Raw genomic sequence first — 25,856 nt, 5'->3', positions numbered from 1 at the left:
GTTTCAGGCCGTGCCTTCACGGATGACGTTCACGGTGACCACTGATGTCTGCCAGGCTCCTCCTCGTCTCTTTGTAATTAATAAGCGCTTTGTGGGAACGTATTTTGAAACCTTTCTCCATCTATTATAGTCTTTTTCTTTTAAATTAAATTTACTGAGGTAACATGTGAAACCTTTTGAATATCCCATTTCTTATCAAACTTTAAATTTACTCATTTATTTATATCAGTATGAAGTCACGGATTCTCATTTTATTCAATGCACTATAATTATTTTCCTTATTTATTTTGTACTTAAATTGCTCCAAGTTTGGTCAGTGGGAGTGTCTCCAACCTGTATTCTGTCCTTCCGACCATTTCCTACCATTTTTCAAGCACCTCCTTTTGATACAAAGTAGAGTTAGAGCATGTCAGTATCTGTGTGTGCATGTGTGTGACTGTGTGTGTGTGTGTGTGTGTGTGTGTGTATCTACCAACCTACCTACCGGAGACCATGAGTTCACTTTGGAACCTCCAGTTTTAATGCAGTATCACAGGGTTCATTTTAGTCTCTCATTCTCCAAAATTTGTATCTCCTAATTTAGGGACAGTAAGAAACCCGACTCCTACTATCCTTAATGTATTGACTGATTTGATCACCCTCCTGTGTAGAACCAATCTCTCATTGCTGCCCTCGACGCGTCCCCCATGTGGACGCCCTCTTCGCCCACTTGGACTCTGAATCCCCCACTCTGGGCTGCTCCCCGCACGGGGTTGTCCTTCCTGCCTCACTCAGGTTCCGCCTCCTGGAGTAAGGCCACCCCTTTCCGTGGACATCTTCGTCTTGCTCAGGCTTCACCGCCCCGAACCAGGCACCACCCATAGGGACGTCCCCCACGCCATGCGGGCCTTACCCCCACGTGGATGCCTTTCTCACTCTGCTCTGGCTCTGATAACCGCCACCGCAATCCCACACATGACTACGCTCTTCATCCTATTTGAACTCTGACTTTTCACGCCAGGCTGCTCCCCAAACCCCTATGAACGCTCTCCCCACCCTGCTTAGGGCCGAACATCCCCAGCCAGACCGCCCTTCTGCCTGAATAACTATCTTGCTCTATCCCACCTAATGACTTTAGGAAAAAAACTGTTTAAGGAAGCCTTTTCTGATTATAAAAATCATATATATTCACTGTGTGAAATCTGGAAAATATCATTAAGAGCACGGAAAAAAACCTCCTATAATCCCATCACCTACAGATATTTATGCATGTAAATATAACATATTTTATAAATGTAATATTATGTATTAAACTTAAATTATTTTCAACTTAACATTTTAAAGATTATAGCTTTTCCCAAGTTTTCCAAGACTCTTAAAAGTAGTAACAAAGTAGCTGGGAAGAGATTAGATACTTCTAAACCATTAAGATGGCTGTCCTGAATTATTAAGTACCGCCTAATCATTGACTACTTGAAAGTACTGCCGCTCCCAAAAGTACCTACCCAGGGAGCTTTGACACTGGTTAATTCTTGCTCATTAAAAAGGAGAGTTGTAACAAAGTTTCTCTGTGTTCATTTTGAGCAAGTTGGGTCAGGATATAGAGCCACTCAGTGAGCTCCAGCGTCATGTGACAGCCTCTTAATGATGTCTGTTGCATCTCTTAATTAAGGACTGTGATTTTAAATAATTAAGGAGGATAACTGACAAGTTTACATACCGTCCTAGTACCCATAAAATGGAGGGCAATTAATTTTAAAGCTTGATTTGCTAGTGTAAGTTTGAAGTGTCATTACAGCTTCAAAGTCTCTGTCTAGGCAAAGGGCCACTACTAAGGGTTCCATATACAGTGGTTGTCTCCTGCTTTACCTGAGGAGCAGGGGGTCATTTGTCTGCACTTTTCAGTGGGTAGTAAAACACTTCTGCCTGAGCAGAAGTGTCTTTGGATTGGTTAAAACGCCATGTTGTTGGACAGAATTAAAACTCCCATTTGGCTTTCTGTTTGTAAGGGTTGCTGATCATTCTAAAAAGGAGCAAGTAAATTCCAAAATGAAAGACTACTAAATTTTCTATTCAAGGAGATTCACTACTGTTCAATTTCTCTCTGTATACCTAACAGGACATCAACTGAACGATATCCATTTGTCCTCTGAGATCGTTTTGCCTTTTGGGGTTTAAATTCTGTTAAGTTCTGAAGAGGAGTTCTCTAAACGCAGACTCACATTCATCAGTTATAAAATAGGGACAAGAATTATTACTATCCTAGCAAACATCTGAATTCCCACTACACAGTAATCATGATGCTAAGCACTTTACATGGATTTTTTTATTTAACCATCATAAAATTCATATCATCACCCTCACTTTTCAGATAAAAAAAAAAACAAAGCTTAGAGCACTTAAGTAACTTACTAAAAGTCATTAAGTTGACGAGGGATGGCACCTGCTCTCAGAGTGAGACCGGCTGACTCCGGAGCCCATGCTTCCGTCTTATTACCCAGCTCAGTGGTTCTCAAAGTTTTGGACCTCAGGATGCCTCTCCTCTCTTTTTGTATAAAAACTAACAATACTTCTTGTGTAAAAAGTAACAGTATTTTCCCAAAATGTAGTAACAAATGGACATTGTTTTACATATTTACAAAATTTTTAAATGTCTGGCTTAGGTTGGATATTCCTATCCAGTTTCTGCATTCAATCTGTTGCAATATGTTGATTTTGTTATAATATACTAATGTGATCTCACACAGACACATAGTTGGAAAGGGAAGGACTGAGGATTAAAAACATTCTTCTTTGATATGACACCAAAACTCAACAATGGCAGTTGCTTAAAGGTCACTTGCGATGTGAAATCTGAAAACATATCAATAAACTTTTATACTGTGTTGCATTAAAATCCATTGGTCTATCTTGCATTTTGAATGTTTTAAATGGACCTTTTCTTTAACCCATGCATGCTTTACAGCATGCATTTAATATTTGAAAAAAACACTAATTCACTGAATAATGCAAGACTTCCAAATGTTCACATTTCATTGCACAATATAAGAAAAAAATCACATTCGTTAAAATCATTACAACTTCATCAGAAAAGCCTTTAAGTATTTGGATCCTGTCAAGATCGTGGTGGCAAAACAAGTTTTCCAAACTTTGAATTTTCACTTGAAAGCTTGACTTTTGTCATTAGCAACAAATACCATCAGGTTGTTTACTAACCCTAAAAGTACCAGGTTAGTACACATTTTTAAGAAAACAACTTCCAAATAATCAAGTCTGCATAATGATAGTCATTTTTTTCACGTAGAAATGGTGTTCATTAAAAAGGAGGCAAACTCAGCTCACAACTGCACACAGTTACGCGGTAGCTGACCTCAAGACGACTACTGCGTCAGTGCGCGGCGGAACTGCTTTCTGTGCACGTCGTGTTTAATCACACAGAATATTAAATGGAAACGTGCTTGAGACTTTAAAAAATAATCATCTTTTTTACTGCCTCATCAAGAAAATTTCTACTTGAACCGTCCCTGTGAGTCTTATTTTTAACTGCAAGTTAAAAAATGAAGGTGCATGTTGGTAGAGAACATAATGACCACTAGCGTGGTGTCACTCACTGCCTCGCTTGTGCGCCCCCCATTCCAACACAGGGAAGGGCAAATATCGCCACAGCATTACCATGAAAATAATTTAGACCTCATGGACCCTGTGAAAAAATCTTGATGATGACCAGGCTGGCCTAACTCAAAGGGTGGTTATAAAGATTAAATGTGATACTGTACATAAAGTGCTTAGCAGAGTGTCTGACACATAATCGATACGCCATAATTAGCAGCTTATAATGACTGTGTGATAATACTACAACAGAGAGTCAAGCATGAGAGTTAAGACTACAAAGTCCTCCCAAACCTGAGGTTCTACTATGATAAATTACCATTCAAGGAATCATCAGAGGCAGATTTAAAGTACTGATCATAACCTGCCACCATCTGCTGTTTGGCTCCACAGCAGTAACACAAAAAAATTATATACACACACATACATACACATTTACTATTTACTGATTGCCCAAAATTATACTACTAATAAGGCATGCCTTATCTATCTATCTATCTATCTATCTATCTATTTATCTATTTTTAGAGAGAGGGGAAGGGCAGGAGAAAGAGAGGCAGAGAAACATCGATGTGCAACAACATTGACTGGTTGTCTCTCACGTGCCCCTAACCAAGGACCTGGCCCACAGCCCAGGCATGTGCCCAGGAAGCCTTTTGGTTTGCAGGATGATGCCTAACCCACTAAGCCACACCAGTTAGGGCATAAAATCATTTCTAAATTATTAGAAAATAAAAAGATCATTCCCCTACTACCCTGACATTCTAACAAATCAAATTATTTCAACTGATTGTTTCTTTCTACTACTTGCTTTTGTATATATAAATGTAGTGAATATATTTTGTGTACAGATACATAAATTTCTAGAATCATCAAAATATAAATAAAATTATTAAAATGTAATTGAGGACAATGTAACATCCTTAAGTTACAATCATCAACAAGTTGCAAATGCTATATTTAGTGGGTCCTGATATTAGTGCACCGTTCTCATTGCACTATGGGGAAACAGGACGACCCCGTGAGAGTGGGGTAATTCTCTTAAGACTACTGCTATACAGGTTGTAGACTTGCAATCCTCGTGGTTCTCATGACACGGGGGCAATAAGACAGCCAGAATTGGCGCACCTTGAGTTAAAGCTCTCTTACTTGAAGCATCTCAATCTATTGGAACCACTTCAAGGAAAACAAGAGTGCTCAACGGAGAGACAGAACACTTGTTACTTATTGTGTAAAGCCTGCTAAGACTGTTCTGGGATGGCTGGGGTGGCGGGGGCAGCGGGGGGGTGGGGCGGGCGGGTAATGGAGACCACTGTACTTGAACAATAACAAAAACAAAGTAAAAAAAAAAGATTGTTCCAGATTTCTCAGTGGTGTGACCCTCTGGAACATCATAACATAACTCATACTAACATAACTCAAGGTACTAACTCAAGGCCAAGATCAGACATTTGCCTTAGTAGGCTAAGGCAGTTTACAAAATTTAGCATAGCAAGTCACCCAAACAACAATGGGATGTACAAGAGAAGAAACACAAATTATCCTGGCACTTTACTATTAGCTAACATTTATTGAATTTTTACTATGCGTAAGACATTGGATTAAGTTTTTCCACCCCTTATCTTTTCTAACCCTATCAACCACCCTACTTCCTCTGAGGGAGATAATCTCTCTGAGATTTATAAAAAACCTGTGGCTCAGAGAGATGAAATGAATGGCCCAAAGTCCCAAGGGCAGGACCACGCAGAGCCAAGAATGTGACCCATCTTAGTGTACAAGCCCTTGCTCTTGATAAATGTGTTATGATACCTCCCAACATCATCAATATTTCCATGAAAAAAAAAACACAGTAAATTTAATAGACAGACTTTAAATACACCTTACGGGGTTTCATGGGCCCTCTGAAGTCTATCCCTGTACATAGACCCCCAAGTCAAGAAACTTTGCACTAAGGATCACAAGACACCTAATACAGCATAAGTTTAAAATATGAAAAAATTAGGTATGGCAATCATGATGATAGCTATCACTTACCGAGCACTTACTATGTGCCAGAGACACTGTCCTTAGTGCTTTGCATATATGACCTCATTTCGTTTTCTCTTACAATGCAACACCCATTACTCTGATGTGAAAACAGGTTCAGAGACCTTTAAATGGCTTACTCAAAGAATTGGGAGGGAATTAAGCTTATACCGACTCTTTCTATGGCACCAGTTCCTGCTAAGGCAAATACTGAATCAATGCCAGGTCAATGGTTTAAGCTCACTGCCGAAACAAACACAGAACAAACCCGGGAGGCATATTTACCTGTATGATTTATGCAGCTCCATGACCTTCTCTTCAAGTTCCTTGGTCTGATTTGGGGCCAGTTTGAAATCACTAACATAATCCGCACCGTGGAGTTCTGGGTCATAGTCGCCCAGCTCAGACTGGATGGTGTAAGAACCTAGTAATGCTAAGGTTGCAAAGGAACAAGGCAGACGTCCTGCAACTATGTCCTGCCGAAGTTGAAGACATAAATAATATCTACAGCCAAAAGAGAAAAGATGTCACCATGTCAGCAACAACAATGACAAAATATAGGGAGAGAAAAGGAAGAAAGGGGAGAGAGACAGAGGAAGAGAGAAAAAAGTGACTGAGTAAATATGAGATAATATTAATAACTGTTCAATCCGTGTAGTGGGTATATGGTTGTTCCTTGTGTTGTCATTGGTTCTTTTCTGTGTGCTTGAAATTTTTTCATATAAAAAGGTTTTATTTTAAACTTGGAGTCATGGTTGGGAAGAAGTTTAGAAAGAAAAGAGGAAAAGTTGGGCAAAGTCTGAAGGAGGTAGAGAAACTATGTTTTGTTGGCTGCATTAAGGATCACACACACGTATATACTTGTCTAACCTCGACAGAGCAAACCCGTGGGGGGGTGGGGTGGCAGTCACTGCTGGATTACAGAGGAGGAGTCAGCCTCCGAGGGCGAGCTCGCTCCGTGTGGGACTGTAACAAAGGCTGTTTGACTTGGAAGTCGGGCCTCGCCTTTTCCATCACTCCCTTTGCCAGTATATTGCTCATCATATACAAAAATGACATTACTGATACATTTTCCCTAGAATATGAACAGTTTTCAGTGTGTTTTTCCTCTAAAATGGGCTTAAGTTGCATTCAGCCTTCACACACTGTCATCTTGTAAGACTCACCTCACCAGTGCGCTAACTGTCGGGAACTCAGGTTGGTGTTAAAACAGTTCAGTCCGACAGACCAGCTGAATGACCCTCCCTGGGCTAGACCCTCGCTGCTGTCAGTGTCATGTTCACACCCATGACCCTGACCTCCTAATTCTTGTTCTAACTGACCAAGTTGACCAGTTCAGACTATTTTACCAAAGAGGAAAGCTGGGAGGTATGATTACATTTAATTTTGTATATTATTCAGAATCATATCCTTGCTTTGACCATAATAAAATATTGAATAACATTTTTATTGGCAATAGTTTTTGTTATCTGTATCTGGTCACTACTATATTTATGTTTAAAAAAGATCAATGCCAGCCAACCACAAGAATCTTAATTAAGCTCCTCTAAAATATGATTAATAAAGAATTTTAGAGATTTGTTTTGTTGTATACATAAGAAACCTCAATGAAGAAAGATGAGTAAGTAGCAACTCTAAGAGACAAATATTGCCTGTGAAAAAGAAATAACCAAAGCATTTTTTTAGGCAGAGATCGCGTATCTCAACTTTAAGAATGTACTAAGTATAACAAGACAAAGAATACTTTTTTAAAAACTATGTAGAAATTTCACAGTACTTAACAATCAGACATTTTAAGAGTCTTAGGCTATTCTCTTATTTGAGAGAGAAAAAAAAACTAAAGCCCAGAAATGTGTGTTTGTCTGTAATCAGACAGTTGAACAGCAAAGAACAGAACTAGAAAGTAATTTCTCAACAACCAACAGTTCAATTGAAAAGACACTTGCCAAGTACCTACTACTCACAGGCTCCGAGCAAGGTGCTATGTATACAAACATGTACAGTAGCACTCTTTACTATATACTGCCTCTCCACTTTCTTTTTTGTTAATATTTATATAGAATTCAATGAAGGCCACACTCTTAAATCAGTAAGTTGTTTTTTAAAAGTACAAGACTTACCCCATAAATTAAGTGGGCTCAAAGATTACTGAAGAAGACTTATTTTGTATGGCTCATCTACCTAATCACACACTTTAAAAAGGAGATAGGAAGAACTAATAATAACACTTAGGCCTTAGTTTTTTAAATCCCTATAAGAAAGAACATGGTGGGAGAGGAGTATTTTTAACAAAAAGCGAAGCTATCTTACTACTACATTTGTGTCTTGCCCTTTCGAGGTCGGTATGGTTGATTGGTGCCCGGTCCATGGCTTAGCACAATACCCACGATGGGCACGGTTAATTCCCCCGCCAATTTTTTCCAGTCGAGGCACAGATATTTGAGGCTTTTAGCTCACCTATTTGCTAGCCTGCCTTGAGGTCACCAGCAACTTTCTATCTTAGTTTAACAGATCATCATTTTTCTTCAGTTCTGAAAAGAGAAACTCTCAGAGCTTGTGATAAGGAGAATGACTTATTACATAGTTAACTATTAATAAATGGTTTACCTTGTTATATCTTCAGTTAACTGTGCTGGGTCGGGTGGATAAAACTTTACATTAAATGTGAAATTCCAAGGGATACCTGTAAAAATAAATGCATAAGAATTTTATGCATATGCCTAAGTTTTTGATTGTTAGAAATACCTAAAATATTCAAATTTTTCTTTCCTGAAGTTTTAATATTGTCATGCTTTGTGAATGAAATAATTTCATTTCTTTAAAAGTTTAGATACCATTTAAGAGGTAGAGTTAGATGATTTCATTTAAAAAAAACTTAATACAGTCTTGTTTATAAGACTAAAATCATATAGACAAAATAACACAAAGGAAACCATCTTATAGTGTAGGGAACCATTCCGTGTGGCATGGGAAATGTAGCCCAGCCCAATTCGGAAAAGTAATGGGGAGCAAGGTCGGCACACAGGACCCACGCCCATGGATAGGTTTTCCCATGGGGAATCAGGCCTGCATTGTACCGAGGCTGCTATGAGCATTGCTTTTGCTAAAACTCCCTCACCCTGAATTGAGGCATCAAATGTTTATTGCATATCTTTAAAGTAACTTCCTAAAATCTATGCTAAACCTCCCAAGGACAAGCGTAACCAGTTCAACCACTTTTCCCTTTGCATTTGCAAATATCCTTCTTCTTTGATGTAATTAGCAACATCCTCTTCTTTGTTTTCTGTAAAAGGTAACCAGCTAACGAAGCTGTACATAGTAAATGAGGACCATCCTCAATATAATGAGCCCAGAAAAGCAATAAAAGCCTGTCCAGGTGGGGGTCAGGACCCTCTCTCACTCAGAGTGGCCATGCCGCCCCTTTTTCTCCACAGGACTTCTGCAGTCCGTGTGAATTTGTTCATCGAATCCACAACACATGGACCACGTGGGCCGGGGTCCGCATCATTATAGGTCAACATGTTTACAGCAACAGTTTTCAAAATGTGATCTGTATGCCACTCTGTGTCCTCAGAAGTCATCTGAATGATCCATGAATGTTCTCTTTTGGTGGTGGCATCATTTATTTGTGACATCTCTCAATACAGGCATACCTCATTTTATTGAACTCTGCTTTATCATACTTTGGAGATATTGTGGAGGGGGTTGTTTTGTTTCGTTTTTAACAAAGTTTTGTGCAAGTCTATCGGCACCATTTCTCTAACAGGTTCAGATGATGGTTTACCTTTTTTAGCAATGAGGTGCTTTTTAAATCAGGTATGTACATTGTTTTCTTAGACAATGCTATTGCACATCTAATAGACTACTTTACAGTATACTTTTCTACGTACTGGGAAACCAAAAATTTTGTGTGACCCTCATTATTGTGATATTTGCTTTATTGCAATAGTCTGAAACCAAATGGGCAATATCTCCAAGGTATGCCCAAGAGAAATGTCGACAAGAGAGACAAACGTCGATTGGTTGCTTCCTGTACACACCTCGACAGGGGACCAAATCCCAGGCATGTGACCTGACAGGGAATCTAAACAGCAACCTCTCACTTTACAGGACACTGCCCAACCAACTGAGCCATGCTGGCCAGCGCTGTTGTTTTACTTTCTGATATGATAAAATCACATCAGTCTAGCCATTGTCAATTCATAACTTCCCATACAAACTTTTTTTTAAAAAGGTGATTTCTATATTACCTATAAAATGTTTGGCTAGAGCAAATCCATATGGAAAACAAGATAGCCAAAAGAATGTTTAAGCTATCTATGTGAATTCAGCATTTAAGAACTTCAAACAAATTTACTTGTTTCATAATGTACTGTATTTTTGGACCATAAGATGCACCTAGGTTTTAGAGGAGGAAAATAGGAAAAAAATTTTGAAGCAAAAAATGTGGTAAAATATTTAATAACATAAATAACATAATATTTCACCAATGTAAATGGAACTCAACAGCAACATTAACAACCATTATTCCTTCCAAACTGGGGGGAGAGAGTGAATCTTATAGTCCAAAATATACAGTATATAAATAACAATTTTTTAATTGTACAGGAAGAATAACAGTAAGGAAATCAAATTAGTAATAGTTTACTGCCCTGACTGGTGTGGCTCTTTGGGTTGGGTGTCATCCCACAAAACAAAAGGTCACAGGTTTAATTCCCAGTCAGGACACATGCCTGGGTTGCAGGCCAGGTCCCCCGTTGGGGGTGTAACCCATTGATGTTTCTCTCCATTTCTCCCTCCCTTCCCCTCTAACAATAAATAAATAAAAAAAATTTTTTTAAATTAGCAATAGTTTATAGAGTGTGATTTGTTTTCCTTTGAGCTCTGTGTTAAGTAACTGATATCAAAAGCTTAATGACCCCGGGGTTGGTGGGGAAATAAAGCACTTTCATGTACTGCCAATGTGAGTGTAAACTGGCACAAAACTATGAAGAATAACTTGACAAATATCTATCAAAATGTAAAATGTATATATGCCCTGTCACCCAAAATTTCATTTCTATCTATTTATATCTATCTAAACATATATTTAATTGTGGTCAAAATGAAGTGTGTGTAAGAAATGTTTACAATAGCAACTATCTAGAAACAATCTGAATATATTTATTTAGCAAAAGAAGATACAGCTCCAAGATACACTGTTAAGTGAAAAAAAAATCAAGGCAAAGAATAGCACAGACAGAAAGCAACCATGAAAGTTGGGGTAGGAAAAAAGTACATACTACAGGTATAATTACATATGCGTAGTCTACTCCTGTAAGGACACACGACAAACTAGTCATAGCAGGTGAGAAACGAGAAGGGGACGCCTGGGGAGGGAGAGTGAGAGGCTGGGGGAGAGCGGTTAGGAGGGAGACCTGCTCTCGCTACATTCTATTTCACAGCATTTGAACTTTGTGCTTTGTACATGTACTACTTAACAGATATATTCATATATGTACAGATATACACACCAACACACATCTGTAATTAAAAAGGATAAACTTTGTCTCCTCCCACTGAAACCCTAATATCCAAGGACAAGATTTTTTTCTGTTTTATTTAATGCGTATCCCTAGTGCCTGAAACAGTGCTTGGCATATCATGGATGCTCAAGAAACACTTGCTGAGTGAATAGATGAAATAAAGTAGCTGACCTCATGCACTGTTGTGAAGGTTATAGGAGAATGCTACAGCTCCAGAAAAAAACAATCTTTTAAAGGACTGCATAAAAGAAGAATAGGTACTAGTATATTAAAATTATTTATTGTCCTAGCCGGGTGGCTCTGTTGGTTGGAGCATCATCCCATATGCCACAAGGCTGTGGGTTTGGTTCCTGGTCAGGGCTCATACCCAGCTTGCGAGCTCCGCCCCTGGTTGGGGCGCATATGGACAGCAACCCATCAGTGTTTCTCTCACAACAATGGGTGTGTCCATCTGTCTGTCTGTCTCTCTCTTCCTCCCTCCCTCCCTCTCTAAAATTAATAAACATATCCTTGAGGGAGGATTAAAAAATTACCTATTTATTTATTAATCCAGATCCCCCACTGACCTCAAGTCACTAGATCTAATCAGACAAAAATCACACACACACGCACACAAACCCTGTATTCTGACTGGATGTTTCCTCTCTATTTAACTCGAAATAAGGAAATTTAATCATTTAAAATAATATCTAAACAGAAATGTCCCCCAAATTAGCTCTTTTACTTTTGTTAATAGCAACTGTAAGCAGAGGAACTCAAACTTTCAGTTCAAATTTTTTCCATTCAAGAGATACAAGCTTTGGATACTTTAAAAAAAGATGCCCAGTTTCACTGTACACAAGCTCAGGGTCAAATGCAATAGGGAGGCTAAAAAAGTTAATCAGTTGGGATTTTTAAAAATATTAAAATTAATCTTTAGCCAGTGACTATTTCTAGAATATGATACATACTGTTAATAATTCCTTATTGAGAAGGTTTAGTAGGGGGAAAATGGTAGCTGGAAAAGCCCTAAAAAGTTTCAACATTAAAATTTCTGCCTCTAAATCAGCAACACTTCAATGACATTCCTGCCAAAGTGCATAACTTTAAGATTCAAGTACCATTAAGAAAAACCAGACCAACTCAAAGTTACCACTTAACAAACAACTCGTCTGGGTTCTTCAAAACTGTTAGTATCATGAAATACTTTAAAGGCCGCAGAACTGCTCCAGATTAAAGACAGCTAAAGAGATGTGATACCAAATGCAAAGTGGCACCTTGGACTTTCTTTTCTATAAAAGCGTTATTGGAACAACTGACAAGTAAGGTCTCTAGGTTACAGTGTTGCCTCAGCGTTAACTTCCTGCTTTTGGTAATGTTATGTAAGAAACCAATTCCTAGTTTTTACGAAATGCAAACTGAAGTATTTCGGGGTGAAAGGGTGTCATGACAGCAACTCTTTTTTTAAGTCTGGTGAAACTCCCACAAAGCCATTTTAAAGTATAAAAGTCCGTACATTCACTCATATAACGAAGTGGCACTGAGTACATTCACAATGTTGTACGACCACCACCTCTATCTCACTTCAAACCACGTTCATCACTCACAAAAGAGATTCCGTACCCATGACGCACTCACTCCCTCGGCTCTCCCAGCCTTGGCGAGCTCAGTGTGCTTTCTGTCTCTATGGGTCTACGTATTCCGGATAATTCATACCAATGGCATCATAGAATATGTGGCCTTTTGTGTCAGGCTTCTTTTCCTTCTGCAATGTTTTTTAGGTTCATCCATGCTGGAGCAGTTCCCAGTACGGCATTCCTTTTTCGAGGCTGAATAATATGCCATTGTATGGCCCGCCCCCCCCCCATTTTGTTTATCCGCTATCCACTGATAGACACTGGGTTGTTTCCCTCTTCTGACTAAGGCAAATGGTGCTACTATGATGCAACCTACTCTCTAACCAGCTAAGCTACCCAGCCAGGGCCTATAAACTCGACTTTTAACTGTTCTTCCTAAAGAGTCTTCTCATAAAATCACTTATTCCTAAGTAAAATTGAACATTAAAAGTATTTTCATTGAAAGGGGCTAGGAGCTGTGTTTTTCTTGTCATGTCTCAAATCTGCCGAGTATTTTTTGCAGACTTGCATTTTAAAACAAGAATTTTAGGCTGAGAGCAAATATGGAAAGTTGATAGTCCAAAAGACCATTTTGTTTCTCTGTCTTAAGAAATATAAATTATAAATAGGGTCTAGAGGAAAACATTTCACCATAATAAAATTATTTTATTTAAGAAACAAAAATTAAAATGTGTTTTCAGGTGATAAAGAGTTAAAACTTACTAATGATGATGAATAACGTCTTTGTAGTTCCTAGAAGTTTCCTCAAAATACACTAAACTCAAAGGATATCTGGTCACAAATAGTAGGGGGTTGAGGGAGGAGGTCTCTACCCTTCAGCCAGCCCACTAAGCCTGTAGCCAGGAAACTGTAATCTAGGCCTTTCTGACCTAGAAACATACTAGTCGGAGAAGGGTGTACAGCAGCAATATAGTCTAGGGGGTCTGAAGCTGGGACAAAGCCACAATGTGAGAAGGATCACAGGCAAAGAATTCTTATTCTTCTATTCTTACACTTCAGTTTGGAAGAGGAATGTTGAAAATGGACAAAAAGAACCACGGAGAGGAAAACATGAAGACGGTTAGCCCAGAACAATTTGAAAAGTACAAATCCAGGCAGCACACTTTGAACTGAAGGCTACTATAGTTTCAACCACTGCCCTTCTGAGAACTGACTCCCATATCCTTTTTCTCTTTTCATCTTTGTTCTCTTCCACCTCCTGTTTCTCTCAGCTGGCCCTATCTTCCCCAACTTTGCCTAGTTGTAAAAAAAAAAAAAAATCATCAGGATCTGACCTACATCTCGACAGCGTCCACTACCGCTGCACCTTTCTATTATGGAATCTCCTCCTTCCAGGGGAAGGTTTCATCTCCATTTCAAAGCCATCTGCTATAGCCAGGATTCTAAAGTGCCTAACAGTCAGAAAATGGTTAGAAATCCTCTGACCTACTAAAAGAAAGAAATATAAAAAAAGGCAACATTCACTTACCACGAACCTGCTTTTTTATTTCTTTGGCAGAGTCCAGCCATGTCTGTAAAAAGAAGAAAAGGCATTCACACAGATCTCCGAAACGTAAACAAGAGAGTACCGGAATCAGGGTTGCTGACCATCTTCAAACGGTGCCTCCGGGTCAACCTACGTCTCCAGTATTCTTGGCATTCATTTCCCAGACACAGTATTTTCGAGTAGAAAAATGGGGCTGGGTAGTTGGACTGGAATCCTAGCTCACTGCTTCCTAGCTGAGTGTCTTTAGGCATCTCTGTACCTCAGTTTCCTCATCGATAAAATAAGATATTAGTAGTAGTGCCTATCTCAGAGAGTTACTGTGAAGGTTAAATGAATATACATAAAACTCTTAGTAAATGAGAAATGCTAAATAAGCTCTTGTTATTTTTATTACACTATAAAGTCTAGTAGAGATCTATGACCAGGATTACTGACATCAGCCGGATCTTATTTTCCCTCCGACTCTGACCTCCAGTCTCATCTGGCTCTTCTGTGTCAGCACAGCACCTGGGACGTGGTTCACCTCAATAAATGCTCACTGAGTGACTATTCGGTTTCCCCTGGCTAACCTTGTCCACACCAGTCTCTCCCTTCACTGTTCTTCAGCCCCACTTAGCGTCTGCCCACCACGGTGATGGACCATGCAAAGTAACGGTGCTTGAAAAAAGCCTCACCCTTAACATCTTTCAGAGGCTCCTAGGGAAATTTTTAAAGACAGAAGTTTCTAAAGTAAATTGCTTAAAGGATTTTTATTGGCATAAGATACATACAGAAAAGTACATAAAACGTAAGTGCATAGAGCAATAAATTATCAAAGCAAACATATAACATTACCAGCATCCCAGGAGTTCCTCCCAATCTTCCCTATTCCCTCCTCTAAAAAGTTTAAAATTGAATCTCAGTGGTATGCAGACAAGAAGAGTAAGGTGCCCCCTCTTCACCCTCTACCAACAAGGGCAAAGCACAGGTGGCCATCCAATGCGCCCCACCCAAGCTATGAACTTGAACACCCCCATCTTATATTTCATTGGATCCCACTTTAACTACTATATAAAGATCGTCACTACAGCAGACAACAAGCACAAGAGTGAAGACGAGTTTCCTTTTATCTCCCCTGCTCCCACAATGAACACAGATGATTAAGAAGTATATGTTAAAAATGCCATAATATAAACTTGTTCTATAGTATAAAACTAAGCACACATTAGTTTAAGCCCTGTCAGAAAGCAGGTAACCAGGGTGTTTCTCCTTCACCTCTCGTCAAGACCAAAGAACTTTAGGTCCAAAGGCAAGGGGAGACTTTAAATGTGCTAACGGATAGGTTTTGTGGAACCTCTGAGAACCATGGTTTATACCATGTGATCCAGAATTCTTAACACAGCCTGCTTGTTACCACTTTAAAGTAAACATCTCCCCACCATAGTGAGGCAACTCCATATTTTCCACTATTTTTAAGAGAAACCTCCCAAAATAACCTGAAGCTGCCAAGTTTCCTACAGAGATTTCATAAGCCATTCCCCACAATCCGACAGAGAGGGCAAACCCACATTTGTATCGATCACATGGTACCCCAAGGTATAAGCTACCTTATAGAATACATTATTGTTGCTTCAGTGTCTCAACCTCCAAATCAAAATTAAAAAACAGTGTGCACAAGAATAGGTACTTTTATGTTCAATTTAAATGCTTCATTTCATAGCATTTTATTTAGCTAACAAATATTTGAGGAATGCCTCCACAAGCTAGGTACCACGGTTACAAAAAGGGATTTAAAAATAGCACTTGTCTTCAAGGAGCTGTCTGTATAATGGAAGCGGCGAACGCTGAGCGATCAGTTTGTTCTGGGCGTGATAATCACGATGACAGAAGTGCAGGAGAGTGCTGTGCTGTGTGCTGTGCGAGAGCAGAGAGTGCTCTCAGAGCCGAGAGGGGGTGCACCAAAACGGACTGGGGATATGAGGCAGCTAGGAAATGTTTCTCAGAAAGAATGTTTGGGAGACCCACAGTGAGGCTTGAGGGACAAACAAGAATTAGCCATGCAAAAAAGAGGAGGAAGTAATTAGAAAGGCACAAAGTATACGAGAGAACACGATATATCTGAGTTGCGGCCTGTACTTCCACACAGCTGGAACACAGAGGTACGGAGGAGAGATGTAAAACGGACAGGGACATAGCCTTCCATGTTAAGAAACTTGGACTTGACTGAGTTCTAGGCAAGGGGGGGTCACTTAAGGCTTTGAAGTGGAGTGGCATGGATTTGAGGAAACACGACTGTACACAGCGAGACCAAATAAGAGGTTGCTGTTGAGAATGATAAATGTGGCCCAGAGCAGAGCAGTGGTTACGGGTACCAGTTTTGAGATCAGAGAGCCTTGCGCTCTGATCCTACCTTGACCCCTCCACCACTTACTAGTAATGCAACTTTATATAAGACAATCTTTCCGAGTCTTGGTTTTCTCACATATACAATTGAGATAAAACTGCCTTCCTCACAGTTATTGTGGATTAAATTACACCATGTACATAAAAAACATATAGCCAGTATTAAATAAAGTATACTGATACTGATCATCGAAAGAATGTAACAGGATAAAGTCTATGGGACAGAGAAGATATTTAGGAGCTAAAATGGTCAGGGTTTATGACTGACTGTTGGTAAAGTATAATGGTAAAGGATAATTCCCAAGTTGCTGGCTTGGGTAACTAGGGAGATATGGGAACAGGAAATTCCCACATCTGAAATAGGAAATGGAATGAATTTTCATGAAGAAGAGAAAAGATAGCAAAAAACTGGAACCAACACAAATGTCTCCCTGTCGGGAGTCCATTTTGCCAATTATATCTGGTGAGTTAAATAAATTAACATTTTAAACAGAATATAAGTTTGTGCATTAGAAAATTGCTTTCCTATATAGGTAAACACAGCCTGCCTCCTTGCACAACCACATCAAAACTACAACTAAATTATGGAACAACCGTAACTCAAAAGGATCAGAAATCAAGTTGAATGGAAGTCTCACAACTACTGAATTAAAGAAACCACATCCATCCAGACCGGTAGGAGAGGTGGAGATATGGAACAGGCTGGTCCCACATCCAAACGTGGTGAATAAAAATTCGGGTGAGATATCTCGGGAACGAGGAGTGCCAGTCCCACACCAGGCGCCCCCGCCTCGTGTTCCAGTGCCAAGAAAATAAGTCCCCACAACTTCCGGCTACAAAAACCAGCAGGGACTGAGTCAGTGGAAGAAACTTCTGGAGCCCCAAGCAGTTCCTCTTAAAGAACCCATACACAGACTTACTCAGACTCACTCCCTCTGAGCTCAGGGGTAGCAGCTTGAAAGGTACTAGTGACACAGGAGGAACTCAAGTGTCTGGCATCAAGGTGTGAGCCGGGGACAGCTTTCTCCCAGACAGAAAGTCAGGCAAAGGCCACTGACCCTTTTCTGAACCCTCCCTCAAGAGAGCCACAGAGCAGACAGGTGACATATCTTAGACTCCATCAACCAGGCTAACACTGTTTGCCCTGCCCTGGAGATCCCCTGAGGCTCTGTCCCACCCAACACGCAGCTGTTAACAATGGTTTCTACATATGAGTGACTGATCTTGGCTCCTGCTTCATAACTTCCTAATTCCTTTCAAACAAGCAACAGCTGGCCCCCGTGAGTAAGTGGCCCCAGGCACCGCACTAGCAGCAGCCAGCTTAGATTCACGGCGTGGCTTCCCTGGGAATCTCCAGGCCCAGCATAAGTAGTAGTCATCTCAGATTGTTTTATAGCTCTGGTGGGGTGGCCCCAGGCAAAACACTGGTGTGAGCTGACCTTGGCCTGCAGTGGGGGAAACCCCAGGGCCTGCACAACCAATGGACAGCAACAGAGGACATGGGAGCACTACCGCCCTGCCCCTGCACAGCTGAACCTCCAAGGAGGGCAGAGGTTGGTGGTCAGTCATCACAGCCAGTCCTTGCAAGTGACTGGTCTGCTGCAATGGGAAGGTAAGTCATTCCCATTGACCTGCCAACAACAACTAAGGCTCAACTACAAGAGGAGGGTACACTCACCCCACACAAAGGGCATACCTTGAGTACCCAACTTGGATGATAAGGGAGGCTGTGCCACTGGACCCAACAGGACGCTTACTACATTAGGCCACACTACCGAGACAGGGATTCACAGCAGCTCTAATACATAGAAACAGACACAGGGAGGCTGCCAAAACAAGAAGACAAAGAAACATGGTCCAAGTGAAAGAACAGATCAAAACTCCAGAAAAAGAACTAAACAAAATGGAGATAAGCAATCTATCTTGTAGTGTTCAAAACACTGGTTATAAGGATGCTCAAGGAACTTAGTGAGGACCTCAACAGCATAAAAAAGATCCAGTCAGAAACAAAGGATACACTAATTGAAATACAGAATAATTTACAGGGAAACAATAGTAGAGTGGCTGAAGCCAAGAATCAAATCAATGATTTGGAACATAAAGCAAAAAATAACCAATCAGAACAAGAAGAAAAAAGAATAAAAAAAAATGAGGATAGTGTAAGCAGCCTCTGAGACAACTTCAAGAGGTCCAACATTCGCAACATAGGGGTGCCAGAAGGAGAAGAGAAAGAGCAAGAAATTGGAAATCTATTTGAAAAAATAATGAAAGAAAACTTCCCTAATTTGGTGAAGAAAATAGCCATGCAAGTCCAGGAAGCACAGAGAATCCCAAACAATATGGATGCAAAGAGGCCCGCTTCAAGACACATCATAATTAAAATGGCAAAGGTTAAAGATAAAGGGAGAATCTTAAAAGCAGCAAGAGGAAAGAAGTTAGTTACCTACAGGGGAGTTCCCATAGACCGTCAGTTGATTTCTCAAAAGAAACTTTGCAGGCTAGAAGGGATTGGCAAGAAATATTCAAAGTCATAAAAGCAGGGACCTACAGCCAAGACTGCTCTCCCCAGCAAAGCTATCATTTAGAATCAAAGGGCAGATGAAGAGCTTCCCAAACAAGAAAAAACTAAAGGAGTTTATAATCACCTGACCATTATTATTTGAAATGTTAAAGGGACTTATTTGAGAAAAAGATCAAAACTATGAACAATAGGATGGCAATAAATACATATCTATCAACAATTGATTCTAAAAAACAAACTAGGCAAACTAGTTCAGAGACAGAATCATGGATATGGAGAGCGTTCTGATGGTTGCCAGATGGGAGAAAGGTGTAGGGGAATGGGTGAAGAGGTGAGGGGATTAAGAAGTACAAATAGGTAGTTACAGAATAGCCATGGGGATATAAAGTACAGCATAGAAAATGGAGTAGCCCCTGGCTGGCGTAGCTCAGTGGATTGAGCGCGGGCTGCGAACCAAATTGCTGCAGGTTCGATTCCCAGTCAGGGCACATGCCTGGGTTGCAGGCCATGGCCCCACACATTGATGTTTCTCTCTCTCTTTCTCCCACCCTTCCCTCTCTAAAAAAAATAAATAAATAAAATCTTAAAAAATAAAAGATACCTAGTTTAAAAAAAGAAAAAAAGAAAGAAAATGGAGTAGTGAAAGAACTTACATGCATGACCCATGGACATGAACAATGGTGTGGGGAATGCTGGGGGGGGGAGGGGGGAAAGGGGGTAAAATTGGAACAACTATTGATTATGCATCAATAAAATATCATTTAAAATAAATAAATAGATTGCATTTCTTCTTGAGCTTAAAAAATGTTTCAAACTAATATAGAAATGAAGAGTACCAATATCTTGATACAGATCTCCATTCATTCAACTGAATAATTACTGGTCTTGCATGTATTTCAAAATACCTTCTCACATACTGTTTCTGTCACTTGAAATATTCTATCTACATTCTTCATCTGTAAGATTCCTAACTAACTCTTATAATGTAGATCTTATGTTACCTTCTGCAGAAAACCCATTCTATGTTGATAGAACATAGAACCTATCTTACTTACATCCCTCAGTCAGTCTGCGAGTTCCCTGAGAAAGAGACTATGTCTTTTATAGTTCAGCCCAGCAGAAGGCAGATGCTATCTACTCAATAATGTTTGATGAATGAATAAATGAGTGAAAAAATAAAGAATGCTACTGAAATAAATCAGGATAGCAATGATAAAGTTTTAACTAAGGGGACGGCATAAATCTCTCACAGGGCTATAGAAGTTCGCTTCTCACTGCTTTCCCTCTTTCCTTGCCAGACTCAGTTTGGCAATTATCATGCAGTCAGTAGGGAAAAGAGCAAGCAAGCTACTCCATGTGAGGAAAAAGTCAATCTAATTAACTCCCCTCCCTGATAAAGGTACCAAATTCTCTACAAACAAAGCACACAGATACAAATGCTCTTAAGGAGAGAAGTTACACATACAAAGGATAAATCTTTACACACACAAAAGGAGACACTAGACCTTGGGAATGTATTTATTTCTCCTTGTAAAAAATTTATTTCTCCTTGTGTTATGGTTCACATTTTTGCCCACAATATGAGTAACTAATTCTGTAGTTAGGAAGCAAAAACCAAGAAACAAAAATAAAATGTTGAAATCAAGGACAGAGACATAGCTGAAGAAGAAAATCACTCAGGGAAGGGCGGCAGGCAAGGGGTTCCAGAAGCGAGTGGAGTGTGTGGCTTTGAGGAAGCCACTCAGTCTTTACGAACTACAGTTCTCTCATCTCTAAAATGAGGGGGACGAGCCCCCAGAGCCTGTTTTCAGAATGGCAGAAAATTCAGATGTATGACAATCATAGATTAATTGCTCTGCAGATTTAATCATTCCATGAATATCTGTATACTTAGAGTATCTGGAAATCTGGTTTATAGAAAGTAAATATATAGGGAATGGTAACTAAAGTGAAGTCAGAATACCTGACTAAAGACATTAATTTTAAGTAAAAAGTATACTCTTCTCCAGTATTCCCTGCCTGAGAAAAGATCGGGTAGTTTATTCAAGCTGAGGTATGGTCCAGAATGTGCCTCTAGATTATGAAACATACATCTAATTTTTTTAAGCAAGGGCTTTGGTTACTTGGTAATTTCTTTTTAAAATAATACTATCATGATAACAAGATATAGCTAATTTTTACCAAACGCTTTCTACATGCCAGGCACCATTCTACATGCTTTTACAAAGATATATCTCATTATAATTCCTATTTTACCAAGAACAAGAGAGGTATAAGTCATTTACCTAACTCCTAACTAATAAGCGGAAAGCAGTTCTCAGAAGTGTGATATGTCTACTCTTCCAACAAACATTTATTGAATGCCTATTACACTCAAGCCAGGCAATGTGCTAGACAGTGACATTTTTTAGGGCATCACAGTGCGATCAAGAAAACATACATGGGCCCAGAACAGTAGACAATAAGCCACAACAAGATGCATCACTGTGAATCTCAGAATGCTAAAGAAAAAAAGAAAGAAAAGAAAAGTAAAGAAGGTTCTACTAACTTAATTCTACAAAGGTGGAAGAGAGGGAATATTAGACAAAGGATCAAAAGTCGGGATGGCTTTGGATTCATTAATAGCAACACTGGAAGTCAGAAGTCAATGGAGTAATGCCTCCTAAATGAAGGTAAATGGTTTCAAGCCTAAAATTCTACACCCAACCAAACTAACAACCAAATGTGAGGGTAGAATAAAGATATTTTTCAGACATATAATGTCTGAAAAAGATTACATCTCATGTACCATTTCTTAGAAGAAGCACTCTAACAAAACAAAAGGAAAAGGTAGGATCAAGGAAGCAGAAGAAACATCACTAGAGAGTTATGTGCAAGACAGAATGGGCAACCCACCCACACTGAAGAAGCATGACCCAAGAGCTATCCTAGCAAGGGAGGACTGTCGTCATCAAGATCACTTTTGTAGCAGTACTGGCCTTTAACTTGGCAATGCTAAGGAAGTCTTCCCCAGATTCATTTTTGGACACGGTTTGTTTGGGCCATGTGCTAATGAAGTTCCTGCTTTCCCCTCAACGCGGGATGGGCTGAAGACCCTCATTGTGACCCAAAGAAAAATTCTGCTTTGCCCTATTTCTGAGGGCTGAGGGTTAGCCACAATGAATTTACAAGCAAAAAATATAGAACAGCCCATTGCCCCTGACCATGTTCCTTTCAGATATTCTGTGGGAACCTGGCCCATCCTACAGACCTGCCAGATACTCTGAATATAAGCCCTGTGTTTCCCAGGATTCAACTGCCCTCTGACTTCTCCACAAGGGGCTCTTACAAACTATCAGGAAAGTTAAAGCTAGATAATGATTCAAATAAATCAGCTTTTGTTTTCCAGAAATATGTTATCTAAGAAGGATAATAATGCTTTTTTTACATAGCCAGGTTCATACTGCTATTCAGCTTTTATATTTGGCACTTTTAACATCACTTTGTACATTAATATATAAATGTATATAAATAAAGCAATTTCATAGTTGCTTGTTAAAAAATAAATAAGATAATGAAAAGTACTATAAAGGAAACAACATTTGCTGACAAAACAGAGTATAAATGACACCAACAATGATGAAAGTTTTTATACCAATGTGGGCCCTAGAAGCTCAACTGCAAGTGGAAAGAATTTCCTTTGCTGAATGTCTTTAGATGAGCCAGCTTCAGAAATTTAAGCATGCCTGGTTCATAGAAAAATTATTTCCAGTTATATTAAACAAGTACTCAGTGACTTTATTTATATGACAAATTCAAGCATTCTCAATTATTCTCAAATCAACCATGGGCCAATATAAAAACACTCAATTTTATCTCACGGAGCTTGTATAACATAAAATACATTTCAGAGTATTTTTCTTGATTTGTGGAAGAATTTCAACAGCCGCAGAAAGTTTTTCACTGCAGTTCTAGGGGTATTGTTTTGTTTTTTTGGTTGCATTCGATCTTTGCTTATGATGGAAATTAGAGACTTCAGTATACAAATTTGGTGTGGGCCTTTAAGGTGACAAAGTTAGGGTTAAATCCTTAAAGAACAGATTAACCTAGTGCTGGTAGACATAGTTCCTCTGTTTGAATCAACAGTCATTCATAGAAAGAACAACTATTGCAAATTACTAGAACTACTAGTACTATATTCTACAGATTTTATCTAGGCAAAGGGTAATTCCATGTCTTCTAGTACACATTGTCTAACTCGAATGACCCAATCTACATAGTTTGCAGTTGTTAAAGGATGCTGTCCTTCAACTTCTCGTAATATAAATCATCTTGGAAAAAGAACCAGCTAAAATGATTTAAACACATTGCACTCAAGACTCTCTGTCCACGACCTGGCCCCTCTGTAGCCCTCCACATGCACCTGTTACTCTGTTCCTCACTTTCCACACTCAGCCAGGCTAGACGGCTCTTAGTTCCTCCGATGCCACTTTCTCCACACCAGGCTGTTCTCTCTCCACTTCGCTTGCCCATTTCACCTTCCAGGTCTCAGCTTAGGCATCAGCTCTCCAGAGAGGGCTTCCCTAGGCTCACCCTCCATGACATCTTCTACTTCCTGGGTATGACACTCATCACATCCAGCTGTAAGCTCCAGAGGGCAAGGATCGTGTCTACCTATTCACGGCTAGATTTGCACCATCTGGTGTCGCGCCTACAATACTTGTTAAACTGGACTAAAGCTTTTATCAGTTGACTTTAAGGTAGATATTTGTAATTTTAAGTAATTGGCCAGGAAATAATTCAAGTTTTCTGAAGTAAATATTTGACTTTCAACCTTTCTTCCCTCCTCCATGTTCACACACTTTCTTTTACTTCCTTCAAAGTTAAATGTACTGGTTTTCTTTTAAGCTGGAAGAAAATGGCAGATTCACTGTATAATTGTTTCAACAATATTGGGACTTCATTCTCTTTTACTCTCAAATATATTATAGGTACTCTCGAATTATAAGTACATATCATATTATATTATAAGTTACTCTCAAATTATCAGTACATATAATTATCCTATAATTACAATATTGATAGAACCATCCACTCAACAAACATTTACTATGAACCTCCTCCATTTAGATCAAATACTAATTTTATAACACATAAAGTCATTGAGATATGCTTGCTAATCAGGGCATCATAGCTCCGCACCTTCCCTGTCTTTTAAAAATAAACAGTAGATACTTTCATGATGAAAGAACATACCAGCAATGATTATTTTTCTTTAAAATGTTCCTTCTAGAGAAACAACAATAACTCTGAGTGCATTGTGGCGTGGAGAGGCAGGCATAAATACATTCTCAACAACCAAAGAATTAAAGCAATCTTTTTTCAGCCTCTTACGTTACCAGCAGTGTCCTCACCTTGGAGGTTTCATTATCCCAAATGGCTAGACCAAAGTAGTCTTCTTCCAACAGATTGAGGTGCTCACACACTCGCTTAAGCAAATCTTGTCCTTTTGCATGTTTCTGCGAAGATATGCATACTTTAGTTGAGGTTTCCTTTTATTCCTGTATTCGTCACCAAATAAAATAAATTTCATTTTCCAATTTCCTCTTTTATCTTTGGTCACCAACACTTTCAAATGTGAGTTACAAAAATCTCATTTCATTATTTGTAAACAAATACACAACACACTTACAGTGGCTTGGAAACAGTGCTCTAATTCGAAGCAAAATTCCACCTTCCCTCCATCTACCGCCACACCCTCACCTGCATCCTGAACACGGCATGCTTTACTGTCTGGGGCAGTATTTCCTGAAGCTCGCTATGGGCTGCTGTGGCTCATCACAGCCATCTGGATTAACTGAATCAACTGTTGACACTGACAGGTATTAATGGCTTTGGAAATCATTAGACTCTCTATCATTCTCAGACCAGATGTCCCAAGAGAATGAACTATGTCTCAAGTCTGTTCAACCTCTTCCAGAAAAATGTATAAAATGTAAAATTCTAGATACCCTGCCTATATGAACTACTGCAGTCACTCTTTCAGTTGTGCTACAAGTCATTTTCTTAATGTCCCTTTACCTAGAAAATAAACCACTACCAATTGTAGGTACTTGCATTCCTGTCTATGGAGAGGAAATGCCCTAACTTAGGAGTTAAAATTTAGAGACAAAAAATCCTGGCTCATCCATACACTAGCGAAACAACCTAAGTCTATTCAATTACTACTTCTGAACATTAGCTTTCATTTTTACACCTGTCCTATTTATTGACTGGAATATTTGAAAAGAAAATCAAATATGCTAGTCAATGCCTTCTGAGAAACATTTTTAAAATATAAAAAAATTAGAAATAATCTTTTGGAACACATATGATATATGATATGTCCTTTTCCCCATGAGCTGAGTTATTTTTAATAACTATTAGTAATTCACATAGATATGAATTCACTTTCAGACTTAACCCATTTATATTACATCATTTTCTCACCTATGTTTTCACTCTAAATGATGGAGATGATTTGGGAATTCTGCACATATAGGTCCCTACTCCCTTGTGATAATTCCAAATCGAGAAGCTAAGTGACGGCTATTTTTGTCAAAGCTTACTTGAAGGCAAATTCTGAACTGTTATGGGGCTATTTTTGATCTTTTATTAATCATATTAAAATGAATCTTCAACATTTTACCACAAAAATAATGTGTTTGACCAAATGTCTGACTGCTATACATTCT

At 39.2% G+C, this 25,856-nt stretch overlaps 1 protein-coding gene across 17 annotated transcripts in view; it reads right to left on the bottom strand.

Moving 5' to 3' along the window:
* EPB41 (erythrocyte membrane protein band 4.1) overlaps positions 1–25,856 on the bottom strand; it is a 166,224-nt gene that overhangs the window by 61,837 nt on the left and 78,531 nt on the right. For all 17 annotated transcript variants that reach the window (XM_045859204.1, XM_045859199.1, XM_045859201.1 and 14 more), the window contains 4 exons: positions 24,537–24,641; positions 14,223–14,265; positions 8,221–8,296; positions 5,899–6,117 (listed from right to left, as the gene is read on the bottom strand). In XM_045859204.1, coding sequence (XP_045715160.1) covers positions 5,899–6,117; positions 8,221–8,296; positions 14,223–14,265; positions 24,537–24,641 — 443 coding nt within the window. The remainder of the gene's footprint in view (positions 1–5,898; positions 6,118–8,220; positions 8,297–14,222; positions 14,266–24,536; positions 24,642–25,856) is intronic.

Source organism: Phyllostomus hastatus, unplaced genomic scaffold (genome assembly GCF_019186645.2).
Source record: "Phyllostomus hastatus isolate PE091 unplaced genomic scaffold, TTU_PhHast_1.1 phas_scaffold_182, whole genome shotgun sequence".
In the NCBI taxonomy this organism is placed as follows: domain Eukaryota; kingdom Metazoa; phylum Chordata; class Mammalia; order Chiroptera; family Phyllostomidae; genus Phyllostomus; species Phyllostomus hastatus.
Note: the sequence above shows the minus strand (reverse complement) of the source record. Positions and strands in the feature narration are given on the sequence as shown.